Source organism: Sorex fumeus, unplaced genomic scaffold (assembly GCF_029834395.1).
Source record: "Sorex fumeus unplaced genomic scaffold, SorFum_2.1 ptg000067l, whole genome shotgun sequence".
Classification (NCBI taxonomy): Eukaryota; Metazoa; Chordata; class Mammalia; order Eulipotyphla; family Soricidae; genus Sorex; species Sorex fumeus.
The window spans coordinates 2,020,836-2,031,446 of NW_026606124.1; the positions used below are offsets into that span (position 1 = coordinate 2,020,836).

Below are 10,611 nucleotides of genomic sequence, written 5' to 3' on the forward strand. Positions count from 1 at the left end.
GGTGCATTCACATGTACAGTTCCCTGAACTAGAGGCCCAGGGAGAGAGAGGGCCCTTGTCCAGCGTGAGCTGAAAGCCCAGCCACAAGCCCCCAGGCCCAGTGGCCTCACGAGACCAGGGTTCCTTGACGCCTCGGGACCCTCTCCTGAGAATGGGACCGTCTGAGCCCTCGTTCCCTAGGTTGTATCTGAAGCCACGAGCTCTCTGCATAAGCTTCTTCATCTGCAGCAGCTCAGAACTGAGCCCTTTGTCAGGTGCGTGAGAGAGAATTCAGGCCAAGCCGCGTGCCACAGTTGGGCTCCTGGCAGGTGCTCCCGAGGGGGGAAACGGTGGTCGTCATCACCCCCAATGTCGCCAGGACCACACAGCGCAATGGGCTCCCCACCTCTGTGAAGGGCTGCAGGGTCGAAGTGAGACCCCTTACTTCTAGAGGAATCCCTGGTAGGCTCCCTGGAAGAGGTTATGGCTTCAAGCAGAAGATTCCCGACACATCCCACTACGGCCCCGAGACTTCCTGAGCGCCATAGGACTGAGGGAGAGCACCCTTTCCTGAAGGCTTCTGCCCTGCTGACCTGGAGGCATGTCCTCCTTCAACCTGGACCCAGGGGGACTGCCAGTGCGGCTCTTTCCCGCAGTACCTGCGTATGTCACCAGGTGGCAGTGGAGAGTAGCGCGGGCTCCTGGCAGCTGCCAGGCTGCGGCCAGCTGCTGGCCGGTCCCGCCCCCCAGCACTGGGTGGTCTCTGCGCGCCTGCCGCAGCCCCGGTGGGCTCTCCGGGGGAGCCCCAGCCGAATGACCACCCGCACGCAGACATCTGAGCCTCCCCGCAGCCCTGCAGAGCTGTCAGTCCTGTCCCCACGCCCCAGGGAGATGGGGAAAGTGAGGCCCCATGGGGGGAGGGGGGAGGGGTAAGGGGAAGGGGGAGGGCTGAGCAAGGTCAAACTGCGGCTCCCACCTGCCTTCCCAGCCCTCATGCCCACAGCAGAGGCTGGGTGAGAGGAGGACTGGAGGCCAATGGGCTCAGGCTGGATTCCTGGCTGTGCAGTCCTGGGCAAGTGGCCCACCCTCTCTGATGCAGCTTCTTGAAAGGGAGCCGCGGCTCCATTTCTGCTCTTCCGCTCTGTGAGAGCAAACGCATGTCTTGTGCATGTTGTGGGCCCAGTGCCTGCTGGCGTGGCTCCCGGTACAGGGCTTCCCTCTCGAACCCCTTCCTCCATCCCCGACCATTCGCTCCTCTCCTGGGCAGCCCCTACCACCTCCCCCCCCCCCACGGTACCCACACCCAGCTCATTCCCCCCCCCAAGTGCTCGGCCCACCTCTCCCTGGGCCCCTCTCCCGCCGAGCACCCCGCGCTGCACTACACGCCGTGTTTACAAGACAGCACTGACAGTGTTTTATTCCTTTCTTTGTCTCCCTTCCTCCCCTGAAGGGAGATGCGCCTCCACTCTCCCAGGGAAAAATGAAAGCTGCAGAGGCGAAGAAGCAAACAAAGGAACGCGGGACCTGCACACACACACACACACACACACACACACACACACACACACACAGCGTGCTCCTCAAGTCGGGGCCTCCAAGACTGCGATGTGGGGGGAGGGGACTGAAAATGTCGATCTTTATTCTAGAGGACAAACAGGGTGGGGGGCACTCAAGGACAGGGTGGGGGGCGCACAGGGACAGGGTGGGGACACGCAGGGACAGAGGGGAAAGAGGAAAGGCAGAGGGAGGCAGAAAGGTCCAGAGGGAATGAGGGGAAGCCAGGAGCAGGAGGGAGCACCATCCCTGTGAGCCTGGCCAGGCCACTCTGACCAGAATGGGGGAGGGACGTGGCCCCTGGGGGGGCCACACTGCAGACACAAGTGGCAGACATGGGGAGAGGGGCCGAGAATAAGGGGCTCCGGGCGGAGGCTGGGCCAGCGAGAGGTAACTGAGAGGGAGGGACCCGCAGCCCTTCCGGAGAAGCCCGTCGACGCCTCTGGTCTGCAGCTGCGTCTCTCTTCTCCCAGCAGTGAGGGGACCCGGGCACGTGGGGGGCTGCAGAGGTGAGGGGTGCTGAGGGTGGGACGGTGAGGGCAGAGAGGTCAGTGTGTATGTGTGTGTGTGAGAGAGCGTGCACATAGGCAGCTAGTGTGGGTGGGCCTTTGCTCTGTGTGTGTGTCTACAATTGGAGTGCGCGTGGGTGAGAGGATTGTGCACGACTGTGTGTAAGTGTGCGTGTGCTTGGGGTGTGTGTGTGTGTGCCTGGGTATGAGTGTGGGTGTGCACATGCGTGTACATGTGTGATGTTCATCTGAGTGTGAATGTGAGTGTACATGTGTGCATGTTGTAAGTACATGTGTACATGTGTGCATTGTGTCACGTGCATGTTTATTATGTAAGTGTGCGTGCATGTGTGTGTGCATGTGTCTATGTGAGTGTGTGTGCATGTGTTGTATTTGTGTGTTGAGTGTACATGAGTGTACATGTGTGTCAGATGCATCTGCATTGTATAAATGTGCATGTGTCCATGCGTGTGCACACGAGTATGTGTTGAGTGTAATGGGTGTACATGTATGTACGTGCATGTCACGTGCATGTGTACTGTATACGTGTGCTTGCATATGTATGTGAGTGTGCGTGCGTGTGTGCATGAGTGCGAGTGTGCCTCTGAGTATGTGTGTCTGTGATGTGTGCGTGCTGGGCAGAGGGTCAGTCTCCTGCTGGCAGGGGGACGGCATGCGTGTGCAGCCACAGATGTGGAACCCTGTGGAGTCCCGTGTCCCACAGGCAGGACCCAGGGGAGCAAAGTGACAGTGGACCTCTGAAGAGTCTCCAGCAGCCAGACCCCACCACGCCCAGGCCAGGGTCCAGGGGCCCAGGGGTAACGTGTCTAGCCTCACAGTGCCGGAGAGAGATGCCCCGTGAGCCAGGCCTCTCCCCCCTATCACAAAGAAGGGGTCACTGCGGTGGCTGCCCTGCCGCAGCCTGAGCCCCGTCCACCCTCCAAGGTGGCTCATCCACTGGCAGAACTGGAAGGTAGGACCTTGACCAGAGCAAGCACCTGGCAAGGCTCAGTGCTCAGGCCAGCGCGAGCCGAGTGAATGAGTGACCATCTGTGTGACCCGATCCTGGGCTCCACCCGGCTTTAGGACCTGAGGACACAGATTTGAGCTCAGCAAGATAGGATGGAGCGGGTGAGGCCAAGAGCAGGGCCACCTCTGCTAAGGTAAACAGCCCTGCGGCTTTTCAGGGAGAGGGACCAGGGAGACCCCATTCATTCCCCTGCAGGCACAGGCCCCTCTCTGGGGCGGCCATCTCTCTCCCGAATTCCTTCACCCCCTGGATTCACTCTGAACCCCCCACCCTCCTCTTCCTTTGGAAACGAAAATCCACCCCGTGTTCGTTCTCTTGGGCCAACTCCGAGGCCCTGCCCCCAACCAGCGGAAGCTGGGGCTCGCTGGAGGGTTCGTCGTTCCTGGCTGAGACGTGGAGGACACAGCCCAACTTCAGTCCAGATCTAACTCAAGACTCTCACCCCCCCCCCCCGAATCCCCGCTCTGGAAGATGACGAGCCCCAGACTGTCACACGTGGAGCCCAGCCTGTATCTAGAGACAGGGCATGAGTCTGTGGCCAAGGTGGTTCCCCAGGGGCCGGACTGATGGTCTAGCAGGTAAGACACCTGCCTTGCATGTGGCTGACCCGGGTTCAATCCTCAGTACCACATATGGTCCCACCAGGAATGAACCTGAGTTCAGAGCCAGGACTCAGCCCTGAGTACCACCGGGTGGGGCCCAAAGACACACACACACACACACACACACACACACACACACACACACGGTGAATTCCCAGGCTGAGCCGCGCACTGCTGGAGGCTCCCCTCCCCCTCACCCCCCACCGTCCCAGCACATGGCTCGGTCCAAGCACCACTGACTTCTGCAGGCATCATAATAGATGGCACCATCAGAAAATGACATCTTTCTAGCCTGCTACAAGACAGATGGGTCCCGGCCCTCTTGCTCTCGTGAGCACCTGCCCGGGCCAGCCTGGCCAAGGATGAGCAAGGGGACAGGAACACAGTTCCCCAGGCCTAGAGTGAAGTGGTTTCACTGCGGGAGGAATTTGAGGCCCAGGGTCAGGTGTGGTTGCACCAGGACCTTCTGCAAACCCCTTTGTGAAACACTGGGCAGGGGGTGGGTGTGGGAGGTTCTTTGTTTTAATCTTCCACAGATGGTCCCGCTCCCCCTAGTGTATTTTCCTGTATTCAGTTTTCATTTTCAGTGAAAACCTGCCCACTGCCCTAATGAGCCACAGGACACTGGGTGAGCGGCCACCCCCCTTTGCTCTCGGGGAACTGCTGAAGGCTCAGCCTGAGTGATGGTGCCTGGGGGAGTTGGCATCTGCCCCCTCTTGGGCCTGTCTCCTTCCCACTACCAGACTCAAGCTGCAAAGGATGGAAACCCTCCCAACTCACACACGCACACACATGCATGCATGGACACACACCATGCCCGCAAGCACACACGTGCATACACGCACACACACATATGTACACACATGCATGCATACACGCACACACGCACACACGCACGCACACATTCACATACACACATGCACTCATGGGCACTCATGCACGCATGGACACAGACACATGTACACACGCACAGACACGCACGCATGCTCATACACATGTGCTCACACACCCCTGGACCAGGGAAGTTCTGGGAGGCACCAGAATGAGGAATTCGAATGCCAAGGAAAGACCAAGGTGCCCACAGAGAGTCTAGCCCCTTCCCAGCGGACCTGCTGTGGTACTGACCCTCTGCCCAAAAGCAGCCGCGTGGTGGGGACACGAAAGTGGGCACCAGCCTAGCAGCTGCGAGCGAAGCAATTCTGCCCCCTACTGACCAGTGGGGTGGCTGCTCCTCCGCCCAGCACCACCCAGCTGTGCTGTGTAGGCCTGGGCTGGGGGACCCCCAGTTCTCCAAGGACAGCCCATCTGGGTGTTCGTCCTCCCCAGGCTGACTGCCACCTCCAGGCTCTGCACCGGCCGTCCAAGCACCTTCTTGATGCCCAAAGAAACCTCTGAAAGTGCTGAGTCTCCACCAGCCCTATTGCACAGAGGACAAAGCCGGAGTTGTCCACCTTCACCACTGTCTGGGCCAGCCTGCTGTCCCCCTGGGCCACCCCACCTTCCCACCTCCCGCCTGCTTTTTCCCCGTCCCAGTTCTCTGGGTCCCTCAGCCAGGATTCCCAACACACACACACACACACACACACACACACACACACACACACACTGCCTGCCCTGTCCCCAGTCAGAACACCTCTCCCCATCCTCTGCCTCTTGGGAGGTCTCAAGCTGGACAGAGCGTCCATACCCCACCCTTGAGGGTGGCCCTCTCCCAGAGAGGGGCCTCTCCTGCCTTAGCAGCGGCCCTAGGGACCAGCACACAGCTCTCCAGTTCTGCCCAGGGCAAATCATGCCATGAGCAGGACAGAATTTCTACAGGACAGAGACCCCCATGCCAGGTCGCCTGGTCTAGCTGGGCCCTCACCCAGAGACAGAGCCCCCCAGAAAAAGCAGCCCTGAATGCTTTCACTCCTAAAGGATAAATAAATGACAAATATTTATCTACTATGGTCTATCTACTGCATCCGGCCCCCAGCTCTGCTCCTGGACTCTTGGTGCATGAAAAAAGCTAAGTTCTGGGCGGGCAGGGTGCGGGGGGAGGAGGGTGCTGGGAGCCACCCTCGTCATGGATGTCCACGATCAGGGGTGTCAGGTGGGAGGAGTGCTTGACCCCCATGCTGAAGGCGGGGATGTGGGGCTTGTGCAGGACCACCTGCTGGACCTCGTGGGAGCCCGGCCCTGGCCGCGGCGTGTGGTCCACGGGGTAGGAGAAGCGCCTGCCCATGCTGTAACTGGGGCTGCAGTTCTGGTAGACAGAGGGCGGGGGGCGCGTGTAGCGGGCCGGCCCCGGGCTGCTGGTCACGTTCTCCTTGTGGAACCAGTTCTTGTTCGCCGAGCTCAGGCTATAGCAAGGGGCCGCCGGGGTGACGGGGCAATCGGGCCCCAGCAGGAGGGGCAGCTGGTACTGGTTGGGGGCCGGGGTGGAGGTGGTCACTCTGTAGGGGCACCGTTGGCCGAAGGAGTACTGAGGGACCCTGCGTTCGGCAGGAGGGAAGGTCTTCTCCACGGGGTAGTGGCCCGGTGCAGGGGTGGTGTTCAAGCCTGAAAGTGGCAGGTGGAGGCGGGGGTCAGGGACCAGGGACCTGGGACGGGGACCAGGGACCTGGAGGGTGGACCAGGCCATGACTCCCAGACCCACGCAACGATGGGGCCGGACAGACAGACTTGTCCATCAGATGTGCTGTCCCCAGAGCCATGTGGCATCACACTGAGACATCACAGAGCTGTCCAGGACCACGTGCAGGAGAGGGGCAGGTCAGGAGGAGTGGGTGCTCGTGGGCCATGCACACTCTGTCTTTTTCCCTGGGACAGATCCAAGACCCAGAGGTGGGTCCCCTCCCTAAGAATGCTGGCACAGGGGCTGGAGTAATAGCATAGCGGGTAGGATGTTTGCCTTGCCAGCGGCCGACCTGGGTTCGATTCCCAGCATCCCATATGGTCCCCCAAGCACCGCCAGGAGTAACTCCTGAGTGCAGAGCCAGGAGAAACCCCTGAACATCGCTGGGTGTGACCCAAAAAGCAAAAAAAAAGAATGCTGGCACAGCCATGGGGCTTCAGCTGCACGGGGTAAGCCCTGCCACCACGCCTGCCCCCTGCCCCACCCCCAACCCCGCCCCCCGTCTTACGGATGCTGGAGATGCGGCCCACCATGGGCACCTGTGGGCAGTTGGACATGCCAAAGCGGGTGAGCTTGGGATCCATGGAGTAAGGCCCAGGGCTGCCGACGTCCACGGCTCCTGCAGGAGAACGGAGTCCCCGTCAGCCCCAGAGGCCCCCACATAGCACCTGGCCTACTTCCAGACCTGACTCCCCAACAAGAGAGGAGCTGGACCTCCCCTGAGACCCCTCTAGCTTCTGGCATCTCAGGACCCCTGGTTTTCTTGTTTGTTAAATGGACTTTGAACGCTTGTCCTACCATTCTCCAGAATGTGTTCCGAGGGGCACTGCACCCCACCCACCCCAGCCCGAGGGGCTGCTTGCTTGGGAGTAACAGCGGACCAGAGTGGCCAGTATTAGGAGGGACGTGGTATCAAGGCAGTCCCCGGCTAAGGAGGATGTGTGTCGGTCTGGGACCCACCATCCAACACACATCTTCATCCTGGCCCATCCTCTCCCGCTCCCTGCCTTCTGGGGAGCTGAGGGGACCCCTCCCCCAGTATCCCTGCACAGCTGAGTGACCAGTGAGCCCTGGGCTGCCTGGACGGCTGGAAGGAGACCCTTGCTCTATCTTCAGAGCACCCTGGGGATCCACCAGCAGAGGCCTGCAGGGCTTGCCTCCAGGGAGCAGCCAGACCAGATCCTGTGCCTCAGGGCGGGCCCTGGACCCTGTGCACCCCAAACCTCCAGCCACTGTCGCCCCAGCCCTGGGAGCGGGGAGCACTCACGCCTCTCTGAGTGCCTGGAGAGCAGGCTGAAGGCAGGCGCCTGGAACATGGAGATGTCATGGTTGGCATGGCCGGTGCAGGAGGGCAGGAGATACTTGGCAGGTCCGGGACCTGGGAGCAGGGAGGGCGGCCCTCAGTCTGGGCTTCGGTCAGAGTGAGCCCCATGAGAGCATGGAGGTCTGTGCGGTCCCTGAGGGTCACACTGCCTCAAACCCTGTCCCGGCTGCTACCGATGGCATGAGGCAGTGTCTGAGCACCATGCAGAGGTGAGGCGTGAGGAGCAGCGAGCTCAGGTCTCACCCAGAGGCCGGCGCTGGGCTGAGTCTTTTTTTTTTTTAATTTTTTTATTTTAGAAAGTAGTTCACAGTATTTGGTTACATTTAATATTCAAACACCAATCCCACCACCACATTTCGAATGTTTTCATCCCGAACCCCAATCCCTGCCCCAAAGCAAAACCGAAATAATATATTTGTGTTGTTTGTAATGAAAAACCACTGAAAATGCTACCAAAAAAATTCCTTAAAGGAAAGAGTGTGAAGATTGTTGTATTTCACCCAGGGACCATTAAGCTCTTCTATGAGATCACTAACATGTGTGCTTTTATATATATCACGGTCACTGTCCTCCCGTTGTTCATCAACTTGCTCGAGTGGGCTCAGTAACGTCTCCATTGTGACAATTGTCACTGTGTTTGGCATACTGAAGACGTCACGGGGAGCTTGCCAGGCTTTGCCGGGCAGGCGGGATACTCTCGGTAGCTTGCCGGGCTCTCCGAGAGGGGCGGAGGAATCGAACTCGGGTTGGCCATGTTGGCTGCGTGCAAGGCAAACGTCCTACCCACTGTGCTATCACTCCAGCCCATATATATATATATATATATATATATATATATATATATATGTATATATATGCAAAATCAACATTTCCCTCTAAGATTGGTTGCCTCCTACTTTGAACGCCATTCAATGTGGTGCCATACTCCTGGAGTACGGGTATGGTGTGTGGTGTGAAGTCTTGCATGGCCGCACAGTACAGGAATAGGCTCACTCATGGGTGAGGTTCGGCCCAAGCATGTGGAGAGCGGCCATGAGTATGGCGGCAGTTGAGTTCTGGAGGTTTTTGGCTGCCTGGGCTGGGTGCCTTGGGGCGGGGAGGGTCTTACCCGCCCCCTTCCAGGGTGCCCCGGATGAAACTGCCTGGCGTGGGGTCCGGCAACATGGTTATGACGAGTGTCATGTTAAGCTCCCTTCCGGGAGAGAAGAACACGCGAATCTGGATGGTGGCCAAGGGTGAGAATATCTGGCGCCAGCCTGAGATGTCTTCTGGGCGTGACTGCTGAGTTGTTGGAGATAGGGGGAGACGGGCAGAAGATCCCTGTTCCCAGTCCCGTTGAACCCCGAGTTCTCAGTCACAAAGTGTTGGGCTGAGTCTTCCCTGAGGACCAGCCCAACTCAGCCTCCTGACCCGCTGCCAGTTGAGTCCCTCGTCTCTCCCATGTTACAGACAAGAACATGAAGGTTTCAGGGCCTCAGTTTACCCTGAGTCACAGAAGCTGGCGAGGTGAGAGTTAAGCATTTTGTCACCACCTGCCCGGCAACGCCCCTGTCATCACAGTGAAGCTAGAACGAGTCTCACTGAAGATTCTGGCTGGAGGGAAGGAACGCGAACCGTTGGGGAGAAAGGCTCCCCTGACCCTCACAAGCCCCTGCGAGTTCCCAAAGAGGGTCAGTCTAGAGGAGCGGGTCTGGGGGGTTCTGGAGGGGCGAGGGGAATTGAGGGCCTGTGCAGGCAGTTTGGAGGGTGTCCAGGAGAGGAACTTGGCCCAAGGCCACTTCCGGGGCTTCTCACCTTTGACCAGGGCCGTTATCACAGGCTTCTGCTTCTTGCCCTCCCCCGTGGGCAGCTGCCCCTTGTCCAGGCGCCGCCTGGAGACTGAGGAGGCCTTCATGGGTGCAGAAGGGCTCCGGGCAGCCCCGCAGGGACCAAAGCCAACCATGGGTGGGGGGCCTGTGTGAGAGGTGGATGGTGGGGGCCCCGCTCCCCAGTCAACCTGTCCCTCTCCGGAGACTGCGGGGGCGGGGGGCCGAGGGAGTGGTGGTCCTAGGCCGGCTGAGGCAGGCCGTGAGGCGCAGGCTGCGCTGCGGGCAGGCTCCAGCGAGCGGGAATGACGTCAGGCGGACTGTGACTCTAGCCACTGTTTGTTTCCCGTTGCTGGGGCGCTGTCAGAATTCTGCAGCGGCAGCTCAGCTCTGGAACCCTGAGAGCAGAGCCTCCCTGCCCCCCGGCCACCCAGGCTAGGAGCTGGGGGTCCCCGGGGCCCAGGTTCAGGGGACTGAGAGGGAGAGGTGAGGCCAGGCGGGGTCAGCGACTCACTCCTGTGTGGAGGCACCTGGAGACGGGGCAATCAGAGCGAAGGCCGGTGGTCATGAGGAAAGGGTTCCGCCTGGTCCCCTCGCTGGTCCTTGCCCCTCACTTACCTGAGGAGGGGGCAGAGCTCTGATGTCACATAGCCTGCTGGCTCCCGACTCTTCTCCAGGCTATGGCATCCTCAGAGTTCTGGAGGCTTCTGAGGGAGATGCCTGCTCACACCATGCACAGGAGACCTGGGGCCACACGTGCAAGCAGGAGTAATGCAGGGGGGCAGGGGGGCAGGGGGGCAGGGATGCGAGGGTGTGGGGATGCAGAGGTGCAGGCGTGCGGGGTGCAGGAATGCAGGGGTACAGGGATGCAGGGGTTCATGGGTGCAGGGGTGCAGGGTGAGAGGTGTAGAGGAAAGACTGGAGGTAGGAAGACCCCCAACTGTCTCTGGGGAGGGATAAGCTAATATTGGAGGCCCCTGCACCCCTAAACTCCTGATTCATGCTCGGCCGCAGGGTCAGGGAAGGGGCGTCCAGCTGAGCCAGGGAAGAGGGAGCCCATTCTGGGAGGGCAGATGACTGCTGCCTGGGGAGTGGGGTCTGTCCCACCCCAGAGGCACAGAAACGAAACAGAGGGTCAGACAGGGACTAGGCTGTGCCCAGAGGCTGCGGATCCCAGGTCCGTGTCGTCTC

At 59.9% G+C, this 10,611-nt stretch overlaps 1 protein-coding gene across 1 annotated transcript; it reads right to left on the reverse strand.

The window, feature by feature from the left end:
* Window positions 1–5,682: 5,682 nt before the first annotated feature.
* On the reverse strand, window positions 5,683–9,509 carry CIMAP1C (ciliary microtubule associated protein 1C). The gene is made up of 4 exons (XM_056128731.1): window positions 9,410–9,509; window positions 7,559–7,669; window positions 6,800–6,910; window positions 5,683–6,215 (listed from the first exon to the last, which is right to left on the reverse strand). Exons 1-4 carry the CDS (start codon window positions 9,507–9,509, stop codon window positions 5,683–5,685), a joined length of 855 nt encoding a protein of 284 aa, XP_055984706.1.
* Window positions 9,510–10,611: the final 1,102 nt, after the last annotated feature.